Source organism: Hemicordylus capensis, chromosome 1, assembly GCF_027244095.1.
Source record: "Hemicordylus capensis ecotype Gifberg chromosome 1, rHemCap1.1.pri, whole genome shotgun sequence".
Taxonomy (NCBI): domain Eukaryota; kingdom Metazoa; phylum Chordata; class Lepidosauria; order Squamata; family Cordylidae; genus Hemicordylus; species Hemicordylus capensis.
Window position 1 is genome coordinate 244,877,214 of NC_069657.1, and position 23,484 is coordinate 244,900,697.

Sequence of the window (23,484 nt, forward strand, 5' to 3'; positions counted from 1 at the left end):
AGAAGCAGATGAAATTTTGGACCACCTGATCAGCTGTTGTAAGAAGATCACACAGACTGACTACAAACAAAGGCATGACAAGGTAGCAGGGATGATACACTGGAACATCTGCAAAAAATACAAGCTACCTGTAGCCAAAAATTGGTGGGACCATAAAATTGAAAAAGTGGTAGAAAATGAAGATGTAAAAATATTATGGGACTTCCGACTACAAACAGACAAACATCTGCCACACAATACACCAGATATAATTGTAGTTGAGAAGAAAGAAAAACAAGTCAAAATAATCGACATAGCAATACCAGGGGATAGCAGAATAGAAGAAAAAGAATTAGAAAAAATCACCAAATACAAAGATCTACAAATTGAAATTGAAAGGCTGTGGCAGAAGAAGACCCAAATAATCCCAGTGGTAATCCCAGTGGTAATCCCAGTGGCGCCCTGGGTGCAGTTCCAAAAGACCTTGAAGAGCACCTCAACACCATAGAGGCCACAGAAATCACCATCAGCCAATTACAAAAAGCAGCTTTACTTGGAACAGCCTATATTCTGCGACGATATCTGTAACCATTGACAATAAAATTCTCGCATCCCAGGTCCTTGGGAAGGACTTGATGTCTGGATAAAACAAACCAGTCAATAACACCTGTCTGACTGTGTAAACAAGAAATAATAATAATAATAATGGGCCCAGCCATACAAAAAGTCTAATTGGTAGCAGTGGTAAAAGTATAGGTGGGATAGGTACCTATTTCTCCACAATACGATACATCAATTGTATACTTGCCAGCTTTGTTAGCTATCTGGTGACTGTTGAATAATGGCAGCAACAATAACATTCAAATGACTCCTTTCACTACTTACAAGCTTGCAAGAGCCAGCTTTTTGGCATATTATGCATGTCTGGGAATCAGTTTCCTCTTTGCCATCTTTATTGCTCTACACATGGGCTACTTTTCCTGTCTTTGTCAAATGTCACTTATTTATGACATCTGATATAAAAGAAAATACATTATAATATAACTGATAGCTATAAAACTACATCCCTCATAATGCAATAAATATCCATTATGTCTTGTACAGGTCAGTGTTTTCAATCTGGCACCAAACAAGACACACTTAAAGACAACCTTTGAAAATATGGGAACTTATGTTTATACATATGGAGCCCTTTCTCACAATCCTGTGAGCGGGCTTGAGGGTGGGCGATGGGGAAGGTTGCAAGAACTTACCTTCCCCGCAGATGATCTAAAAGAGTTGCTGGGTGTGCGGATTGCATGCCCATCTGGGCCGCAGCTGCCTCAAGCAGCACGAAGGTTCGGGGGCTGGGACACGTTGTCCTGGCCCTTAGAAATCCCACAATACACTGCGTGAGAGCGTAGTGCATTGTGAGGACCACTCCCGCCCCCGGCGACAGCCGGGAGCCCGCTCCTGTGTCAGTGCCGGCTGGGGGCCTCGGGCCCTTAACCTTGGCTAACTGGCGGGCTCCCTAGGCGGATTTGCCACTGAGGCACAGCCCGGAGCCAGGCAGCTCCTGGTGGTTCTCACGGGCAGACAAGCCCAACCTTAGCTGCCCTAGCCCGGTTTTGGCTGCTCATCAGAACAGCCTCACTGACTGGCATCCAGACCAGCACTGCCCTGGTGCAACAGTGGCTGAAATTCAGACTAACACTGCACTGCTTCCTGAGGGGGGAAGGGGCTTTTTTGATTCTCCTCCCTGCCCTCTTAAGCCCACTGTACCTCCCAAAAATATGTTGCTGAGGGCTGCACAGCCACTGTTGCCCTAGCACAATGCCAGTTTGGGTGTCAGCCATTGTACTAGCAGCATGTATGCAGAGGCGCTCTTACCCCTGGACTCCGGGGCCCAAGTCCAGGGCCACCACAGCCCCTGGGGGCCCCCAAATCCTCTTTAGTCTGTCCAGGGTGGTGTGGTTGCTTGGTGGAGCATGATGATGCTTAACTTGCAGGGGAGGGGGGCCTCCAAAGGCCTTTAGGTCCAGGCTCCAAAATTACCTAGGTGCACCTCTGACCACCTACCTTCCCCTTATGGGCCTTGTATAGTTTTTCTCTGGACATAGAAGTATACACAGAAAGGTAACCAGATACAAGACTAGCAGCCTTTTAGCAGCCTTGTTCATATTTGACTGCTTTATGATCATCAATAAAACTGTTTAATTGTAACACATTACAATTCCTAGTAGATATTAATTTATTTTATTTATTTAATGTCAGATTTGTATACCGTCTTTCATTAAAGAATCCCAAGGGATTTACAGTATATTTAAAACAATATAGATATATTACACAGGTAAAACAATACAAATATCAAATTTCAATATTAATAATAGTACAAATCTACTGCAAACATATAGGAACATAGGAAAGTGCCATATACTGAGTCAGACCGTTGGTCTATCTAGCTCAGTATTGTCTTCGCAGACTGGCAGCGGCTTCTCCAAGGTTGCAGGCAGGAATCTCTCTCAGCTCTATCTTGGAGATGCTGCCAGGGAGGGAACTTGGAACCTAGATGCTCTTCTCATAGCAACTTCATCCCCTGAGGGGAATATCTTGCAGTGCTCACACATCAAGTCTCCCATTCATATGCAACCAGGGCAGACCCTGCTTAGCTATGGGGACAAGTCATGCTTGTTACCACAAGACCAGCTCTCTTCTCCATATACACAGCAAAACAACAAAACACAATTATGATATCCCTTCCCCCATTCATTTTAGCAATGACTTTACTTGTTGATTTTGATTTGAGTAAAGTCTTTGCATATCAAAAGAGAATAAACCCATAAGTGCTTTCTGAAGCATTTTTGGAATACAACTAATCCTAGAACATCGAGCTGCACTCTCATTTGCCACTGCTTTCCCTTTGTTGTATCATATGTGTTTCTGCAAAAGGATTATTGAGTAGGTATAAAGTGACATCTAATGTTTTGATTATCTGTTTTGCCATTACATTTATGTTTTGCAATTAAATTATGTTTTGCAATTACATTTAAATGTGTAAATGAATATGCAAGGTGCACAGCGTGTCATGAACTCCCTCACCTTAGATGGGAGGGGGGTGGGTTTCCTCTAATACCGGAATTGTTTGTTCTGGATCATCTTGCTTATGGGGTAGAGCCTTCAGTGTTCCATGGGTTGATACTTTGACAACATATCCCAAAATACAACTGACATTAATCTGCCCTAAAAGTTAATACAATACGAAATGGAATGTAGGCATCTTCAAGTAGAAACACCACTCATCTTTTCTTGCTTTTATGCATCTTTTTAATGCATCCTCCAAAAGCTGTGAACAGAGGAGGAAGGCAAACAGTATATGGTAAAAAATATATGTCATGTTACCATCAATATATTTATCATGCCATATGTGAGTTCCAGAGTAATGCCCTCTTGGAAGTGTTGTGTGTGCTGAGTCAAGGACTCTCATCCTAGGTTCTCAGACATCAAGGCAATCCAAGATACATTAAAAATATTTAATTATTAATTTGCTTAAAGCCTGTGGCTGACATCCTAACTAGTGAAGCACTGGTACAACCAAAGTACCAATGATGCTGAAAAGTTCGGTTCCTCTGCTGATTCTCCAGTGGGGGCAAATTTCGACAACCTCCCCTTTCCCATGGAAGTGCTCTGGGTGAACTGAAAATATGTCCCTGAGTCACACAAGTCTCAGGTGACACAGAGGGCTTCCAGCAGAAGGCAAAATCACCGAAATTCTCTCCCTCCCTCCCCCCCCCCACCACACACACACACACACACACACCAGTGCAGTGTTAGTTTGGAAATCTGGCTGAATGAAGCATTGTTCAAACTGGCTGTAGGAGAATTTCTAACATTAATGTTCTGTGTGCTGCAGCTTTCCGTTGATTTGCATCTCCCCAACTTTGCCGATGCATATGTGTACATTGATAAACAACCACAAGACAGCAATAAGACAGAGATGAGACAGAGAGCCAGCGTGGTGTAGTGGTTAGAGTGCTGGACTAGGACCGGGGAGACCAGAGTTCAAATCCCCATTCAGCCATGAAACTAGCTGGGTGACTCTGGGCCAGTCACTTCTCTCTCAGCCTAACCTACTTCACAGGGTTGTTGTGAGGAGAAGCCTAAGTATGTAGTACACCGCTCTGGGCTCCTTGGAGGAAGAGCGGGATATAAATGTAAAAATAATAATAAGTGCACATATGACTATCTTAAGAGTGCCTTCAAAATCAAAATGTATGCCAGCTGGGTGAGTGTAGGACTTGTGGAAGTCCCCTTATACTGGTGTGTCTTCAGATTCTCCACTGTCAGGATCACTGTGCCGCCATAGCATTATGAATATTCTGGTCCTGTTACACCATGGTATTATTCACCATATTGGTGGAGGGGCCAAAATAGGGAAGCATCAGAAGCATATCAGGGGAGGAGAATGGGGGCCTGTGACCAGCCTGCAGAAGATGAGAAATGGGACCAAGGCAACACATTGGTTTAATTTTTTAATTAAATTTCTTTAACTTTTTATTCCATGCCTTTTTGGTGCACGAGTGGATCTGGAAGCTCCTTAATGCTCTGAAGTTTTGTTGATTCTAGGAAAGGTCTAATGATGGATGTAAATGATTTCAGTGGTGCTGTTTTTGTTTTTCACATACCTGGATCTGTACTCTACAGTCATATATGAAACAAAGAACTCAAGTTTTTACAAAACTCTTTATCTATGTTGGCAGCTTAAACACAATCTGTCTGATGACTGCTGCGATGACATGTCCACTGGATTCCTTGACTTTGAAAACATGGGATTCCATAGTTCTGGTCACCATATCTTAAGAATAGAACTGGAAAAGGTGTAGAATTGTAGAACTGGAAAAGGTACAGAAGAAGGCAAATAATATGACCAGGGGGCTGGAGCTATGAGGCAAGGCTACAGTATCTGGAGCATTTTAGTTTGGAAAAAAGGTGACTACGGGGATACATGATAGAGGTGTATAAAATTATGCATGGAATAGATAGTGGACGGAGAAATTTTTCTCCCTCTCTGACAACCCTAGAACCAGGGGTCATCCCATGAAACCAAAGGCCAGGAAATTTAGGACCAACAAAAGGAAGTACTTTTTTACACAGCGCATAATTAATCTATGGAATTCTCTGCCCCGGGATGTGGTGATGGCCAGTAGCTTGGATGGCTTTAAACAAATTCTGGCTTTAAACAAATGGCTTAGACAAATTCACAGAGGGCACATCTATCAATGTCTACTAGTTTGGTGGCTATAGGACACCTGTAGCCTCGGAGGCAAGATGCCTATAAATACCAGTTGCAGGGGAACAACAGCAAGAGTGAGGACATGCCCTCACCTCTTGCCTGTGGACTTCTCAAAGGCACTTGGTAGCCACTGTATGAAACAGGATGCTAGTCTAGATAGGCCTTGGGCCTGATCCAGCAAGGCTGTTCTTATGCAGATCACTCTAGGTAGGGTACTTCAGTAAAACACAGGAAATCTAAATGAATATTGCATTCAAAAGATTGCAAACACATTCCTGCTAACGAAAAACGATTTGTTTGAAAGTTCTAGGATATTTATCATGGTGGTTAAGTCCTAGGTGTGATATTTTATAAATCTGTTTTTAAACAAACCGTTGGCTTATATATCATACATAACCTTACTGAGAAGGGCTGATGGTGGCTGAGTCTCTAATCTATGCATTGGAATGTGAAAATATTTGCTAAGCTCTATTCTAATTCAGCGGGTGCTTCCAATTATTAGTTTATTCATATCCTTGAAATTAGTAGACTGATTTATTCATTAATGCAAACACGTCATTTCTAACTAATTGTAAAACGCGAGGTTCAGTTTCTCTTTACCTGTGTGTCTGAAACTTACATGTTGGTAATGAACTGAACACTAGAATTCATGACTGTGTAAAAGGTGATAAATAATTTTATTTTTTGTACTTACCCCCTCTGGGGGGGGGCTTCTCTGAGGCCATGGGGGGGGACACGCATGGATGTCCCCACACACACACATACACACACTGACCTTCCTTATGTATAAAAGCACCCGGTTCGAGCGATCTTCAACCCTTTCCATGCCTTGCCCCCATCCAAGAGGCCATTTTGGAGGCCACTGCACATGCGCAATGGGCCCTTGCATATGGCCTGAGTCAGATATTCAGTTTGGCTAACACATGGGATCAGAGGCTATATGCTTCCTTTATCTCTGAAATCAGTCATTAGTTGATAAAAATGCATGTACTTTATGCACCCTCAGAAAAGGAAGACCAGCTGCTCTTAGAAATGCAGGTGATTTCCTTCAGGGAGGTAACCCATAGAAGGTGTCTCAGAAATGGAAAGTGCCCCTCTTTATAGTAACTTTCATTATACCATGATTTCAACAGTATTAGCTGATTTCTGAGTCCAAAAGATTTGCCATACAACTGTGTAAACATTTTAACATTCATTGAGAAATAATATTCCAACCCTCATGGGTTTGGAAGGCAGCATCAATGTGCTTTCAGAAATATAAAGGAAAATAAAAAGGCCCACTGTTATTTAATGACTACTCCATTCTGCTGATTTTGGAGTGTTCCCATAAGAAATCGCGTCGTTTTAACCATCCTTGCACTCCGAGCCAAGCCTAACAACAAATTTAGCAGACAGACTTCACATATACTATACAGATGTGGTGGGGTGGGGGACCCCAGCCCTGGGACGTAATCACAGACTGCTGATTATGCAATGGTTGTTAGCTGTTACATCATAATGACGTCACAATGCTTCTGGCCGGACTTGCAATACTGAGTCTGTCTGTTGAACTTACATCCCTAAGGAATTTGTAAGAATGAAATACACATAAGAATAGGGGGCTACTACTAGTTTACTTATATTTAAGTGTAGCATTAATCTGCAGTAATGTTAATAGATAAAAGATAGCTGCAAATGTGACACAGGATAAGAGAGAAGATGGGAGTCAGAACAAATTGTAGCTCAGCGAAATCAAAAGCCCATAATCAGAGGGCCAAAAAGAAACTTTCTGCCACTCTTTTGTAAGTACAGTGTTATTACTTTTGGGGAGAGGACAGGGAATGATTGGCAGTCATTGATGAGGTCCAGTTTAATTTGGCTACTCTGGATGTTGGGATGCTGCATCTGACTCAGGAACATTATCTGATAAGAAGCTTTCTTTTGGATCTGGTGACTATCATTCTCATCATGCAAACCTCAAGGCTGCACTACAGTACATATTGTATATAGTGCTGCCCTTGATGAGTTGGAAATTTTCCAGTACAGCCTCCTTCACAATGGAGCCAGGTACTAGGTGTGTTATACATATGCTCCACCATCTCCCCTAACTTTCTATGGCCTGCTTTGCAAAATCCCAGATACTAGTTTTGACCCATGAGGCCTATCATAGTTTAACGAATTATCATTCCCCTCTGTTGTTGTGTTACATCTGAAGATAGCAGTTGAGAAGGCCCTCTTGCATATAACATCCATGAGCAGTATTCCCTCTATCAGAAAATCCCAGATGTTCTTGACTACAACTCCCAGCATCCTCAGCCAAAACCCTCTGCTGCTAGGGATTCTGGGAGCTGTAATCAACATCTGGGATTCCCTCTTACAGGGAACACTGTCCATGAGCCAAGTTCATAGGGCAAGGACAAAAAGAGAATGACACTGGCAGTGGTTACACACTACAACAAAAATTCCCTTCCCTAAAAGATTTACCCAATTCTAAAAAGCAGTTATTTTAATAAACATTGATTAGCATTACCCTTGATTAGAACAAGGAAGAATAATGAATAAAGCTTACTCATATATTTGGATTCTTGATGTAGTCTGCTGGTTATTATAACTTTATTTGCATAATCATTTAGCATATTCAGAATTATTTCATGGAAATGTCTTATTAAGATATTTATTAAGATAGATGCTGGTATCTATCTTATGTTTCTTTTTAGATTGTGAGCCCTTTGGGGATAGGGTTCCATCTTATTTGTTTGTTATTTCTGTGTGTAAACTGCCCTGAGCCATTTTTGGAAGGGCGGTATAGAAATTGAATTAATAATAATAATAAATAATACATTCCTTCTTTATTTTTAAAAAGTATAAATAATGAGTTAAATAAAGCAGCACTCCTCTTCTAGAGCACAAAAGGTCAGCGGACTTCACATTTGCCTGAGAAGGTGTTCTTCCTCCCACAGGAAGAACATTTTTATCCCACTGCGATAAAAAACAGGGGCTTATTCTACAACAGGGTTTCCCAACCTGTGATACTCTACATGTCGCTGAACGACAACTCCCATCACTGGATGATGGGAGTTGTAGTTCAGCAACATCTGGAGTACCACGGGTTGGGATGGGAACCCCGACTCTACAGTTACCTCAAACAGAATCTTTCCCCAGATTCCTGGGGCACATTTATGCCTCAGTATGTTGCACTGTGCTACTCTGATCTGTAAAAGCTAAAAAAGACCCACAGGGACAGAGGAATTTATGCTGTTCTTCCCAGGCATTGGCTTGTGCTGCAATTGTACTGCTGAAGTTCAGACTCTGTTTCTTTCAGGAGACTTTTGGACTCCGAGGATGAACTCTCTTATATCAATTGGGATTCTGTACCTCTGAATATGCAGGAGTGGTTGTCTGGAACCTTCAAGGCGAAAAAGGGAGCATGCAGTAAAAAATCTGAGGGAAAGACCAACATAAGGAGCATTTTACATTCTGTCGAGTCTTCTTTTTCAGCAGAAAGGTGAGCATAACAAATGATAGTGCTGTGCAGTTATATCAATCTGAAAGATATATTGGACCAGTATGCCCACTATCAGGCATCATCGGAAGGATTTCAGAAACAACAGCAGGGAGTTCAGATAGCCAGAATTTCAACTAAGATCCCTGTTGTTGTCATCTCGGAAATCCTTCTACATTCCTATTGGACTCCAAACAGCCCAGCAGTTGGCTTGGAGAGACTTTCTTTCCAAGCCGGCTCCCAACATGGATGTTAAGGACTTCACCCCTTAACATGGTGTGGGGGGGGCACACAGTAAGAGCCACCATGGTGTAGTGGTTAGAGTACTGGACTAGGATCAGGGAGACCCGAGTTCAAATCCCCATTCAGCCATGATACTTGCTGGGTGACTCTGGGCCAGTCACTTCTCTCTCAACCTAACCTACTTCACAGGGTTCTTTGAGGAGAAACTTAAGTATGTTTGAGGAGAAACTTACACTGCTCTGGGCTATATAGAGCGGGGTATAAAATGTTAATAATAATAATAATAATAATAATAAAAACCCCACATGGCCCAGTGGGTTCTTCTTGGGGGGTTAACTTTTCCCCAACCCCAATTTCGGGGGTGCAGTTCTTAAAAATCCACCTCTGGAGGGGTGTGTGTGTGTGCGCGCGCGCCCCCCCCAACACTGGAAAACATCATGCTTATTCCAACCCAATTTCAATGGTGTTGGGGAGGCTATATCGGCCTCCCTACATTTTTAAAAATCAGATTGGAATAAACCTTGATGTTCACGGGGGTTCCGTGGCTTTACTGCAGATACTGAAACCGCGAATAACAAGTCATTGATCCCTATGGGATTGTGGGGGTTAGGTACCCGGTCGGCCATTGTCTGCCCAAAAAATGGCCAAAACCTGCCAATTTTCATGGGGGTGGAACACCTTTCCAGTTTCTGCTGCTCCCTCCAAGTCATGATATGCCCCTAAACTGGTCTAAAATTTTATTTTATTTTATTTTATTTATTTATTTATTTATCAAATTTGTATACCGCCCCAAACTTTAGTCTCTGGGCTGTTAACAATAGAATAAAACAAGTTAAAAACATATACAAAAACTAAAAACAATTTAACAATTTAAAAATAAACCAGAAATTAGAACCTAAAAATTTAGGAAGCTGAGAAAGCTTGGGCGAAAAGATGGTTTTTCAAGTGTTTTTTGAAAATTGCCAGAGATGTGGAGGACCGTATCTCAGCATGAGGCGCATTCCACAATCTAGGGGCAGCGACCGAGCAGGCCTGTCTCTGTGTAACCACCAAACAATTTGGCGGTAACTGGAGATGGACCTCCTCAGATTACCTCAGTGGGTGGTGGGGCTCGTAGTGAAGAAGACAGTCTCTTAAATATCCAGGGCCTAAGCCGTTAAGGGCTTTATAAGTTATAACTAGCACTTTGTATTTTGTCCAGTAACCTATTGGCAGCCAGTGTAGCTCCATCAGTAAAAGAGTAACATGGTCTCTCTGAGATGACCCAGAGACCAACCTGGCTGCCACATTCTGAACCAGCTGAAGTTTCCGAACTACGTACAAAGGCAGCCCCATGTAGAGCGTATTACAGAAGTCAAGTATGGAGGTTACCAACAGATATATCACTGTTTTGAGGTCAGTGATCTCGAGAATCGGGCGCAGCTAGCATATCAGCCGGAGCTGATAGAAAGCACCCCTGGCCACCGCCTCAACCTGAGAAACCAGGGAGTGGTGTGAATCCAGAAGTACTCCCAGACTGCGAACCTGTTCCTTTTCGGGAAGTATGACCCCATCTAGAACAGGTAGATCGAAATCGTCTCTGGAGTTCTGACCCCACACAATAAGTACCTCTGTCTTATCTGGATTCAGCTTCAGTTTATTCTCCCTCATCCAGCCCATTACTGCTTCCCGGCAGGCATTTAGGGAGGATATGCCAACTCCTGAAGCAGTTGACATGGAGAAGTAGATCTGGGTGTCATCAGCGTACTGGTAACACACAGCTCCAAATCCCCTAATGATCTCTCCCAGTGGTTTCATTGGCAAAGAAATGGCAGACAAAGGATGATTTTCACTGGGGGGGAGTACCTTGCCAGTCTCTGCTGCTCCCCCCGAGTTGTGTAGCCCCCGTGTTTGTCCCCAAACTGGCCAAAAATTGCAGTTTCTTTCTTTTTATGGGAGCAATTTTGTGGCTCCAAATACTAAAATGGTGGCCAGAAATTACCTCTGTGGTGATACGGGGAAATGACCTCGCAGAAATGACCTCAAGGGGATATGCGAGGGCAGCGTTTTTCCGTGTATGCCGAGGTCATTTCCACAACTACGGATACACGAAACCGAGGATAATGAAACTGCGGATAATGAGGTCATACTGTACATAAATAAGATGGTCCCCTGTCCCCAAAGGGCTCACAATCTAAAAAGAAACAAGGCAGATACCAACAACAGCCACTCGAGGGATGCTATGTTGGGGTTGGATAGGGCCAGTTGGTCTCCCCCTGCTAAATATAAGAGAATCACCACTTTGAAAGGTGCCTTTATTCTACAGTAGAAGTGGCTTGAATGCAACCACTGCAAATGTGCAAAGGTTTGTAGCATCACATACATTTTATTTGTTCTTTTAGGAAGTTCCGTACAATGACTAGTTCAACTGGTATGGCTTATCCAGAGGAAGTAATAACATCAATTAAGGTGAAATTTGTTTATTTTGATAATAGGATAGTTTCCCAATGTGATAAAAAAAATCCCAAAGACTACATAAGAAAGCTGATTGGAAAATAAAAATATCCTATTTCAATATGAAAGTAAGCAGTCACCAAACAGAAAACCGTAGAAAAACCCATAATCCAAAGTAGACTAATGCTAACAGGACCAACCAAAAATCCACAAAACATCAAACAGAAAACTTTTGAGGCCTAGATAATTCCTCATTAGGCTAGTTGTGCCCCATCATTCTGCAATTTGTAGAATCCAAAGATGCAGTTGTTAAGAGGATTTTATGCAGTCTTGACTCAACCTCTGTAAAGTGATTCTGAAAAGGTGGTCCTCTGAAAGCCAGCAAATTGTTGTTCTACAGCCTAATAAAATATAGGTGAGAGAAGGTTACTCCAACTAGAATGAGAAACGTATTTCAGGATCCATGTCATTGATTATTGTCTGTGTCATTGCTTGCAAAACTGAACATGCAAACTGGAGTTGAGTTTGTCCAAGAGCGAAGCAAGCCCCTCTGGCAAGTATAAAGAAGTCTGGTCACCATAAATCACTGAGGCCTCAAATGCCATAAAAGCCACCTCAAGATGCTTATGGTTCTTGCTGAGCAATGCTCATACTCGGAACTGCAGTAAGATGAAAATGTATGGTAGCCCTACCAGCACCAGCACCACATGCACGAGACAGTTCCCCCCATTCCCAAGCAAAACACTTGAACTCTGACAATATTTGGCAAATGAGAACATTGTTTCCTGCTAGGGATCAGCGGATTTATGGACTCAGCTGAACTGAACTGGGAGGTGGAGAAAACTACAATCCCATACTTCCTGTCAGGAAATAATTGTTGGAGCTAGGACCCTGGCAGCATCAGCTCTGAGCTGCAATGTCTCATAGTGACCACTGCGGGGGTAGGGTCATGGATAAAAGTGCTGGACCCCTCCCCTCTTTGTTCTTCCAGTGATAGTCTCCATTTTGTCTCTCCAGAGACAGCTGTTTGTTTATTCTCTCTCCCCTTTCAGCCTTAAACTCCGCTTTCCTATCCTTTTGTAACTTCCAAATAAATCCTTGTTGTTCTTCAAACTTAAAGAACTATCTCCAGACAGTTTGCTTTGCTGAATTCTCCCCAAACTGGCTTTGCTCTGCTAATGGGAGTTGAACTGCCATTCTTCTCCTACAATAATGGCCAAGGTGCATTGGACCTGTCATTTCCTCTGCCCCTCGGGGTTTTGGGGAAAAGGAGGCTCCCCCCCCTTTCAAAGAAACTGGCAGGCAAGGGGTTTGGGGGTGTTTAGCAGGAACACTTGAAAAGCCCAAATGGTACTGTGGTATGAATGGGGAAGGTTGACATCCTAGGCTGTCAGTTCCTCTGAAAGCTTATAAGTAGTACTTTTATCTCTCTCTCTTCATCGATAACATGCCCTGCTTTCAATCTAATAATCTCTGGCACTCTTGCACCTGCTGCTCCAGTTTCTACCCATTATTAGTCTCTTCCCTCTCCATATTTGCTTTATCCTTTTAAAGTTTCTGTAAAGGTAAAGTATGCCATCGAGTCGGTGTCGACTCCTGGCACCCACAGAGCCCTGTGGTTGTCTTTGGTAGAATACAGGAGGGGTTTACCATTGCCATCTCCCGTGCAGGATGAGATGATGCCTTTCAACATCTTCCTATATCGTTGCTGCCTGATATAGTGAGGGCCAGTGTGGTGTAGTGGTTAGAGTGCTGGGCTAGGACTGGGGAGACCCGAGTTCAAATCCCCATTCAGCCATGACTTGCTGGGTGACTCTGGGACAGTCACTTCTCTCTCAGCCTAACGTACTTCACAGGGTTGTTGTGAGGAGAAACTTAATTATGTACACCTCTCTGGGCTCCTTGGAGGAAGAGTGGGATATAAAATGTGAATAATAATAATAATAATAATAATAATAATAATAATAATGCTCTGCACCCCCGCAGTGATATAGATAGGATCTACCTCCCTCACAGCTCAGGTGGAAGAGGAATGCTGCAAGTCCATCAAACAGTAGAGGAGGAGAAAAGAGGCCTTCAAGAATATATCAAGGACAGTGAAGAAGATGCACTTCAAATGGTCAATAACGAGAAACTATTCAACACCAATGAAACAAAGCAGGCCTACAAGAAAGAACAAGTCAAGAACCAAGCAGAAAAATGGAAAAATAAGCCCCTGCATGGTCAATATTTGCACAATATAAGTGGAAAATCAGACATCACCAAGACCTGGCAATGGCTTAAGAATGGCAACTTGAAGAAAGAAACAGAGGGCTTAATACTGGCTGCACAAGAACAGGCACTAAGAACAAATGCAATAAGAGCAAAAGTAGAAAAGTCAACAACAAACAGCAAGTGCCGCCTTTGTAAAGAAGCAGATGAAACAGTGGACCACATAATCAGCTGTTGTAAAAAGATCGCCCAGACTGACTACAAACAAAGGCATGACAAGGTAGCAGGGATGATACACTGGAACATCTGCAAAAAATACAAGCTACCTGTAGCCAAAAATTGGTGAGACCATAAAATTGAAAAAGTTGAAGAAAATGAAGATGTAAAAATATTATGGGACTTCCGACTACAAACAGACAAACATCTGCCACACAATACACCAGATATAACTGTAGTCGAGAAGAAAGAAAAACAAGTCAAAATAATCGACATAGCAATACCAGGGGATAGCAGAATAGAAGAAAAAGAAATAGAAAAACTCACCAAATACAAAGATTTACAAATTGAAATTGAAAGGCTGTGGCAGAAGAAGATCCAAATCATCCCAGTGGTAATTGGTGCCCTAGGAGCAATTCCAAAACAACTTGAAAAACACCTTAACACCATAGGGGCCACAGAAATCACCACCAGCCAATTACAAAAAGCAGCTTTACTGGGAACAGCCTATATTCTGCGACCATATATATAATAATAACAACAACGATATTGATAATAAAATTCAGCCATCCCAGGTCCTTGGGAAGGACTTGATGTCTGGATAAAACAAACCCGTCAATAACACCTGTCTAATATAGGTGTTTCCCATACCAGCGGGGATTCGAACCAGCAACCTCTGTAGCCAGTACCAAAACTCACCATTGCCTGTCTCTCTTGTTTTACTTGAAGAAAGTGTATCTTTGGCTACAGGAGTGCCCTCTGATGGTAGCACTCTGCTACAACATCTGTATTTAAATATATTACTTAGGGCATAGCACACACAGGATTTCTTCTGCAACCCATAATGACTTATTTTCTTACTTGGAAAGAAAACTCTGGTTCCCAGGATCAGAATAAATGTCTTCATGATATACAAAACTTCCAAACTCTTTCTATATTTAACAACATTTTGGACTACCCTAGATTATGTTTAATATTGAAATGAAGGTTTTATTAACTGAAAATGTTACACTTGTGGAAATAAGAAAGCATTTTGCCTGTGAGGAGAGCAAAACTACAACCTAAACTTTACTGGCTGAATGTGACAAACAAAGTCATCATTGTTCAGATTACCCTGGAAGTGGCTTCGTGATCAGATTATACAGTATACATGTTCGCAATAGTCTACTAGAACTACATTTATTATTACTGGTCAAACTTTGGGAAAGAAAGGCAGGGTGCTTTTTGGGGAGGGAGATTTCTGTGTCCTAGGAACCTAATTTGACAAACGGAGGTGCTTATTTGTGTCTGTTCTTAATTACCAACAGGATATCGATGAATGGTCTTTTTCTCCATTTGCCTTAAGTGACGCTAGCGAAGGGCAAAGCTTGAAATTTATGATGTGTGAGTTGTTCAACAAATATGATCTCCTGAATAATTTCAAGGTCAGACATTTCCAAGTGAAACCTTAAAGACATAAAAATCTTTTTTAAAAGTGTTTAGCAAGTCTAACAGATCTAGGATGAGCTTCAAATGCCATCGTCTTGACTATATGCTGAAATTATAAGACACCAGCAAGGTAGATACATGTCACGTACAGAATCTTCAGTCTTTGCAGAGGACTAGCACAAATGATTATAGATGTGAAATAAAAATTACCTTTTATAACATTTATTTTCTTACTTACTTACATACCCACTCACTCACTCACTCATTTATTGCATTTTGAGACCGCCCCATCCAAAGGCTCTGGGCGGTGCACACACACACACAAATTTAAAACACATATGAAGCAGAAGGTTATATACACATTCTTCCCCATTCTCACACATCCAACAGGACATGTCTACACTGCAGTCATAACGGGATCATCAGACTAGACATAATGTGGGAGATCAGAGCTCAGGATCTCTCATGCTTTGTTTGTTAAATAATCAGCAGAATCACATATAGCTGCTTTAACTTTGGAATGGGGGTGAGGAAGCCTGTCTCAGATGTATATTCTAGGTCAGATAGCCTGAAACACGTCATTCACTCCCCAGAACTACATTTGGCTCCTCTTTTGTGATGGGTTAGATGTATCCATCCTGATTGGATCAACATCCTATTCCAGATAAAAGCACAGACACTTCAAAAGAGGATTGCTTTTGTCTGAAGTTGCTTTTCCAGTTGGAATCTGACATGTGGCTGTCCCCTTGTTTAAATGACTTAAACAAAAGACATATGAACAACTATGTATGTTTTGAAGAATGCTGTTAGCCCTAATATCTAAGGCTGTACAGAGCAAAACAAAAGATTAGGGTTGTGTGTTTTGATTTTTTTCTGTTTTGTTTTTGGCCCGAATCCAAAACACCCCCATTTTGTTCTTTGTTCGAAATCAGGCAATCTGAAACACCCCAATTTTGTTCTTTGTTCAAAATTGCAAAATCCGAATCTGAAACCGTTTTGGATTTTGAAAAATGGCCCGGGGGGGGGGGGGAACTAGTGGGTGGGGGTGGTATTGCCCAATGTGTGGAAACTACCAGCCAAATTTCAGAGGAATTGGGCAAAGGGCTGATTTTTGGTGAATTTTTGAAGTATAAGATTTTTCCCATAGGGAATAGTGGAAGTTTCAGCAAAAGTATAGCTTCATGTTGGGGGGAAAGGGGTGGCCCAGAGCAGAGTAGGGTGGGTGGTAGTGCCCAGTGGGGGCAAGGAAGCTGCCAGAATTATTTCAAAGGAATTGGGCAGAGGGCTGATTTTTAAAGATTTAATGGAGTTTACACGTCTGTAAAGTTCTTCCCCATAGGGAATGATGGACCTCCATAATTCCTTCCCCATAACTGCACTTGGGGGGCACCAGGGTGGCCAGGAGTGAGTGGTGGTGTAGTGCACATAGGGTGCTAACCACCCCCATGGGTTGCTAACCCATGGGGTACTGGGTTCTGTTGTTTCTGAGATGTTTTGAGTGTAGATTCTCTGGTAGCATATGAGAATGGATTCATGGTTTGTCGCTGAAAATCTCATATGCTACCAAAGAATCTACACTCAGAACACCTCAGAAACAACAGAACCCAGCACCCCATGGGTTAGCAACCCATGGGGGTGGTTGGCACCCTATGTGCACTACACCACCACTTGCTCCCAGCCACCCCAGTGCCCCCCAGGTGGAGTTATGGGTCTGCTGAAACCTCCATTATTCCCTAGGGGGGGAAACCTTAAAGACACATAAACTTCAACAATTCCTAAGAAATCAGCCCTTTGCCTTATTCATTTGGAATCTGGGTTGTGGCAGGCACCCCTTGGGGCACTGCCACTCAACCTACTGTTTTGCCCCTCAGGCTCCCTTTCTGCCCCAAATCTGCCCCAAAGACATGTCAACTTCAGAAATTCTTTAAAAATCAGCCCTTTTCCTAATTCCTTTGGAATCTGGGTGGCAGCAGGCACCCATTGGGGCACTACCACCTGACCCACTCTTCTGCCCCCAAAGCCCCCTTTCTGCCCCGAATCCACCCCAAATAACCTCAACATCACACATCAACAACATCAGAGCTTTGGAAAAAACCAGGCAGATTTCCAAAGGTCATGCACATCCACATCCCCCCCCCACAGAAATGCAATTTATCTACACACAACAGTGTGAAACAACAACAATGAAATGCACACTGCCCCATGCAGTGTGCACACTGCCCCACTGGCCAATGAGGGTAAAATTTACCCTTAAATTTCCTGAAAAGGAATAAGAAGGCAATTGCCAGCAGATCAGCTCATGCTTTCGCTGGCCAATCTGTGGGCTGGAAGGGCTGGAAATTCAAACAGATGTCAAAACTCAGAATGGAGACTGAAGGAGAAAGACTTTTTGCGATTGCAAAATGGAGTTCCAAAACTGCCGAAACAACAAAACATTTTGTATCCGAAACAGGGTCTTTTTTTTCGGCTACAAAATTTTCTGGTTTGAGCATTGAGTGTTTTGTTTTGGCTACAAAACAGCTGACATGGCCTGTTTTGTGCACAAAATGTTTTGTATCCAAAACAAAACGCACATCCCTACAAAAGATGTCCAGCCTAAACAATAGTGACTTTCCTATTTTTATGAGTTTTGCATTTTTAACTCCTTTTTGCGTCTAAATGCCATACAACCACTAATTTCCTTAAATACGTGCAGTTTCAATGTTAATTTCAAACTGTATCTTGTGGGGTTTTGCCCTGCCTCCCTAAGCCATGCTGGGTCCATTTTGGAAGGTTTGGTCACAAAAATAATGGCTGTGTAGATGTCACATTTTTTAGCTATTTGGCTGAGCACTAAACTTTAAGAGTGATATTAGATTTTATTGTGTTTTGACTCTTTGGGGTTCAGAGAAATGTATCAGGGTATAGGGTAGGATAGCTGAAATAATAACTCTGCACTCTTTTCTGCTGCCAGATAAGTTTATCTCTGCAGAGTTAATAGCAGCTCAGGGGAAGCAATTTCTACTGATGATGAACCAGGTGTGGGAGAAAGCATTAACACCTCACCATCATCTTTAGCACCACCTCCTCAATCTTCAAACAGCCAGTAGGCTTCTAATTATTAAAAATGGATGCAGGCAATCCTGAGCACAGATCCCATAGCATGTCTAGTTTGGCTCTTGTTTTCAGACCACCAGTTCTTGGGATCTTGGGCAGAAGTCGCTGCAGTGAAATTGTTTTAGTGTAGACTAGGGATGTGCGAGTCAGCTTGATTTGAACCACAGTTAGAATTGAACCGGCCTGGTTCAGCAGGTCCAAGTTCCAACTGGATCAGCCCCAGTTCTAAAAGAACCAGTCCAAACTGGTTCAGAGATAAACCGGTCCAAATTGGTTCAGGGATAAACCAGCAAGGATTCCCCTTCACAAGTATAGGGGCATTCCCTATATTAAAGGGGTGGAGGGCAAGAGAAAGCATATTTAGTACCTTGGTTTTTCCAGTAGAGGTGGCCATGGCAGAGACAGTGGTGGCGGGGACTCCTCCAACCCCACTGCTGGCCTCCTGAAGAGCAGCGCAGGATGGCTGCAGCTGAGTCTGGGCCTCCACACATATGGGAAGGCCATTTTGTGAACTCTGCACAGATGCAGAGGCTATTTTTGTAACCTCCGCACATGTGGATGTGCAACGCGTTGCCTCCACGTATGCAACATCACTACTTCTACTGCCATGACCTCCACCACCGCCGCAGTTGCATCTGCTGTCCCCCACCAGACAAATCAAGGTACTAAGTACCTTCCCCCCACCCCACCTTACTGTAGGGAATGCCCCTATATTTGTAAAGGGGAATCCTGTATCAGTTTGGTTCGTTTCAGTTGCCGAACGGAACCCAGTTCGGTCAGACACTGGCTAGACCAGTTCGAATCTGGTCCTGATTCACACTGAACCAGCCAAACCAGTTCCATGCATACCCCTAGTCCAGTCATACAAATACAGAACAACATGCTTTTCTTTTCTTATTTGTTTATGTTATAAGCATCATTTTGCTGGATTAGACCAAGGCACCATCTAGTCCAGCATTCTGCTTCCATCCACACAGATGCCTCTGAGCATCAACAAGTAGGATATGACCGTGGCAGATTTCTTTGGTCCAGGTGTGCCATGTGCTCATGATTTCCAGGAGGCATTGAGCCACCCCCTCCTCCTGCACCTCAGTTCTTGTCTAGATGTGCATCTGCCTTCCTCATTCCTTCCTGTCTATCACTATTCTAAGGGCGGCTTCTCATGTTAACTTCCCTTGCAAGGAAATAAGACCATGGTTGGGGAAAGTGAGGGAAATGTATGCCTTGCATCATTTGAGAATGACTGGATATATTTATGGTCTTACTGTTAGTTCTGTCTGAGATCCATCAGACCTAGGACTGCCACCCAACTGGCAGTAGATGCATTTAATCTGCAAGTGATTATGTCCACAATATTTCTCTGAGGGGCCAGAGTAGTTCACATTGGTCTTCAGGGACAGCCTTAATAATTAAGGCACACTAGATGAGAGCCAATAAACTTTTCATTCCCTGGCAGGCTACTACCCATGTACTCGCATCTAACTCTCCTCCCCTTCACCTCACACCTATGCTCCACCTTTCTTTAGAAAACATCAGTCACTTACAACCAAAAAATGAAAAGATGTGTTTATACTTTACACCCTTATGACTAGAGAGAAATACCTTCTGAATTTTTAAACAGATGTGACATTTAACTATTCCTGTGACTTTCTGAAGATACATTCCACTTTCTTCTCGGAAAGCAAAATGAAAACAAAACGAATATCTAATACCTCTTTTGATAACAGATTGCTGGAACCCTGCTCTCTTTCTCTGGACATATCTGAACAGTACTTTCAGTAGGGATGGGCACGGAACTGGGCAGGGGAAGTTTGAAGGCGGGGGGGGGGTCAGACTTTAAGGGTGGGGGTGCACTTACCACTCCCTCCACTCCCCCCCCCCCCCCGTCTAGTGTTCCATTTGGAAAGCCGCCTTCGTGGCAGCAGCATACCCCCCTGCCGCCCCATTTCTTCCTTGGCCAGAAGTGCCTGGAAGTACCAGGTGCACGTGCGCACGCCGGGGGTGTGGAAGCGCACATCTCACTTGTGTGCACATCGGGCATTAGTGCTACATGCATGCATATGTGCCCAGCGTGCGCATGCGCGCCCAGAGGTGCACCCAGGTAACTTTGGAGCCTGTGCCTAAAGGCCTTTGGAGGGGCCCCCTCCCCTGCAAATTAAACATCATCATGCTCCGCCGGGCAACCACACCACCCAGGACAGACTAAAGAGGATTTTGGGGCTCCCAGGGGATGTGAAGGCCCTGGACTTCAGCTCCAAAGTCCAGGGGTAAGAGCACCTCTGCATGCACCGGGTACTTCTGGGTACTTCCATCCAAGGAGGAAACGGGGCAGCACAGCAAACAGGAGTGCTACGTGCACGCATATGTGCCCAGCGTGAGCATGTGTACCAGGTACTTCCGGGTACTTTCAGCCAAAGAAGAAATGGGCAGCAGGGAGGTATACTGCTGCCCCAAAGGAGGCTTTCCAAATGCAGAACTGGCAGGGGGAGAGTGGAGGGAGGGGTAGGTGCACGCTCCCCCACCCTTAAAGTCTGACCTGCCACCTGCCTTCGAACCGGCGAATAGCCGGCTCTTTGAACCGGTTTGAAGGCCCTTAAAAGGGCCTCCAAACAGGGTTGTGCACATGCTTAACTTTCAGCACTCATCTCATCACATCATGAAGAATGAATTACATGCTGTGCGATTCGTCTTGCCAGTAGTTGCTATAAACATGTTGTTTATGTCTAATTCCTGCCTCTTACAGATCCCTCTTACCACCTTAATTTCATTTGCAAAAGCTTTGGACGATGGCTACAACAAATACCAAAATCCATATCACAATTCAATCCATGCTGCAGATGTTACCCAAACCGTGCACAGCATCTTGCTTAAAACTGGCATCATGGTAAGAAATGCACCAAGAAAGTTGCAGTTTGGAATACTGATGCTTTTCTTGTTTTTTCTTTTCTCGACGCAGAAAGAGTCAACACCGAATTATTTTTCAGCCTCCAATATAAACCACATATACAATGGTTGTTTACTAATACCTCAGGAATGCTTTCATCCATAGGACACTGAAAACATAATCTGGGAATTGGTGACATATACAGGGCATAGCCATACTGAAAAATAAACATTTTTGTATAGTAATGTAAGGAGTAACAAACACTATATATGAACTAAATGGGATCTCCCAGTGTTTGTAAAAGGTTAATAGCAACATGGATTGCCAAAATCCAAATCTGGGCAAAGAGGCAACTTTTAACGTGGTGATTCTCTTTATTTAGCAGGGGGAGAGTAACTGGCCCTATCCACCCCCAGCACAGTACCTCCAGTGACTGTTGCTGGTGTCTATCTTATGTTTCTTTTAGATTGTGAGCCCACAGGGATCCATCTTATTTATTTATTATTTCTCTGTGTAAACCGCCCTGAGCCATTTTTTGGAAGGGCGGTATAGAAATCGAACAAACAAACAAACAAATTCAAATCAGGACCATGGCACAAGGGAAGAGGAGTTAACCCTTCCTCTGTCTTGTCATAAATATTTGTAGTAGTGACAGAAGCAGCAGCACTAGTTGTCATAGTAGTCATTTTACCATGAAAACCGGGTTTCCAAAGCTGCCAGTTGCCTTGCAGAGCAAAATATACAGTGAGGTCCCTGTCCAAATCCCAGCCCCAGTGGAGCCACAACTTAAAAAACAAACAAACAAACAAACATCTAGTTGTACTCAAAGATTAGTTGAATACAGAACATGACTGGCTTTTAATTTTTCTCACTAGCATTGGTTCAGTGATTTGGAGATATTAGCAATGTTTTTCAGCACTTCAATACATGATTATGATCATAACGGAACCTCAAATCACTTCCATGTTCTGACAAGGTAAGTCTTCTGTCATCACTGTATCATGTTCCATTGTGTCTATTGCAGTTCCATCTACAAGAAAGGCAGGAGTGTTAGCCTCTCCTCCTTACCTGTAGAGTACCTGATATGCTGAAATAGTGGTTCAAACTGTTTACCTTCCTGGAATCCTTTCCACATTTCCTTGGCAGGCAGGTCACTCCTGCGTATCTCTGATGGAGCCCTTGCGCTGCAGAAGATTCTGGGATGTTGTAGGATACACCTGGCTCCATTCACTTGCTACAGCCGGCCAGGCCTATGTATTGTGTCCTTCATCTTGCCTGAAAGTACACCCTGGAACATGCTCAACACTCCCCTGTGGCTGCATATTGCAGAGGCACATCAAACGTAGCTGGCCAAACTGGCTTCCAGAAGTGTTCTGTTGCCACTTCTTTCTAATTGAGGACAAAACTGTGCATTTTCCTCTCTTGAGGATAGCTTGCCACTGAGAACTCTTAAAAGAAAAATATATGAATCATGCATGACGACCCAGTCCTCTCAGGTCTGTGAGGCTAACATGACCATTACTGTTGATTATTTATACTAGGTCAGAACTTGCATTTTTGTACAATGACAAGTCTGTTCTTGAAAACCACCACGTGTGTGCTGCTTATCAGCTTTTGCAAAATGAAGAAATGAACATCCTAGTCAATTTAACTGAAGAAGAATGGAGGTAAGATGATACAGAGGCAGGTGGATAAGAAGAAATACATCAATGTATATCTAATGACAGACTTATCAACAGTCACTCATCTAGCCATCTGTGTCTAGTAAGAATGATTTGCAGGAGACTAGACAGGCAAGGCATGTTAAAGTTTTGGGTCCCCGTTCTCTCCCCGGCCCCCCACTTTAGGACATCCATGAGTAATATAGCTATGTCTGGGGAAGCTAGTAATTTGGGGGGGGGGCCTACTAACTTTGTGGATTTGCAAAGCTCATTTAATGAGATGCTTTCACACTTCTTCCTATAGACTACGAGTAGCAGGCATGCAGGGGTCGATGCCCTATAGCAGAAAGAAGAGCTTTTAAAAAAAATAATTAAAATAGCAATTGTAAGTGATAGGAGGTAATCAAATATTTAGCAGAAGGCTGATAAACAACATATACTCATATATTCAGTAATCATCTTTGCCCCAGCTAAGATTAATCAGTCATAAGATTAATCGGATCACAGATGTACCATAAATGCATTTAAAGGTCTAGGGTTCATAGAATGGCAGAACAGTGTGAATTCACATGACCCACTGCAA

General features: G+C 43.0%; 1 protein-coding gene across 8 annotated transcripts in view; it reads left to right on the forward strand.

The window, feature by feature from the left end:
• The window catches only part of LOC128339717 (dual specificity calcium/calmodulin-dependent 3',5'-cyclic nucleotide phosphodiesterase 1A-like), a 65,669-nt gene that overhangs the window by 3,987 nt on the left and 38,198 nt on the right, over positions 1 to 23,484 (forward strand). For 6 of the 8 annotated variants that reach the window (XM_053284058.1, XM_053284059.1, XM_053284061.1 and 3 more), the window contains exons 1-7: positions 6,773 to 7,029; positions 8,550 to 8,732; positions 11,354 to 11,420; positions 15,140 to 15,256; positions 21,100 to 21,240; positions 22,116 to 22,216; positions 22,782 to 22,907. In XM_053284058.1, coding sequence (XP_053140033.1) covers positions 6,947 to 7,029; positions 8,550 to 8,732; positions 11,354 to 11,420; positions 15,140 to 15,256; positions 21,100 to 21,240; positions 22,116 to 22,216; positions 22,782 to 22,907 — 818 coding nt within the window. In that variant the 5' untranslated portion in view covers positions 6,773 to 6,946. Of the gene's footprint in view, positions 1 to 6,772; positions 7,030 to 8,549; positions 8,733 to 11,353; positions 11,421 to 15,139; positions 15,257 to 21,099; positions 21,241 to 22,115; positions 22,217 to 22,781; positions 22,908 to 23,484 lie in introns of those variants that run through there. The other 2 variants (XM_053284064.1, XM_053284063.1) reach the window with 2 other exon arrangements.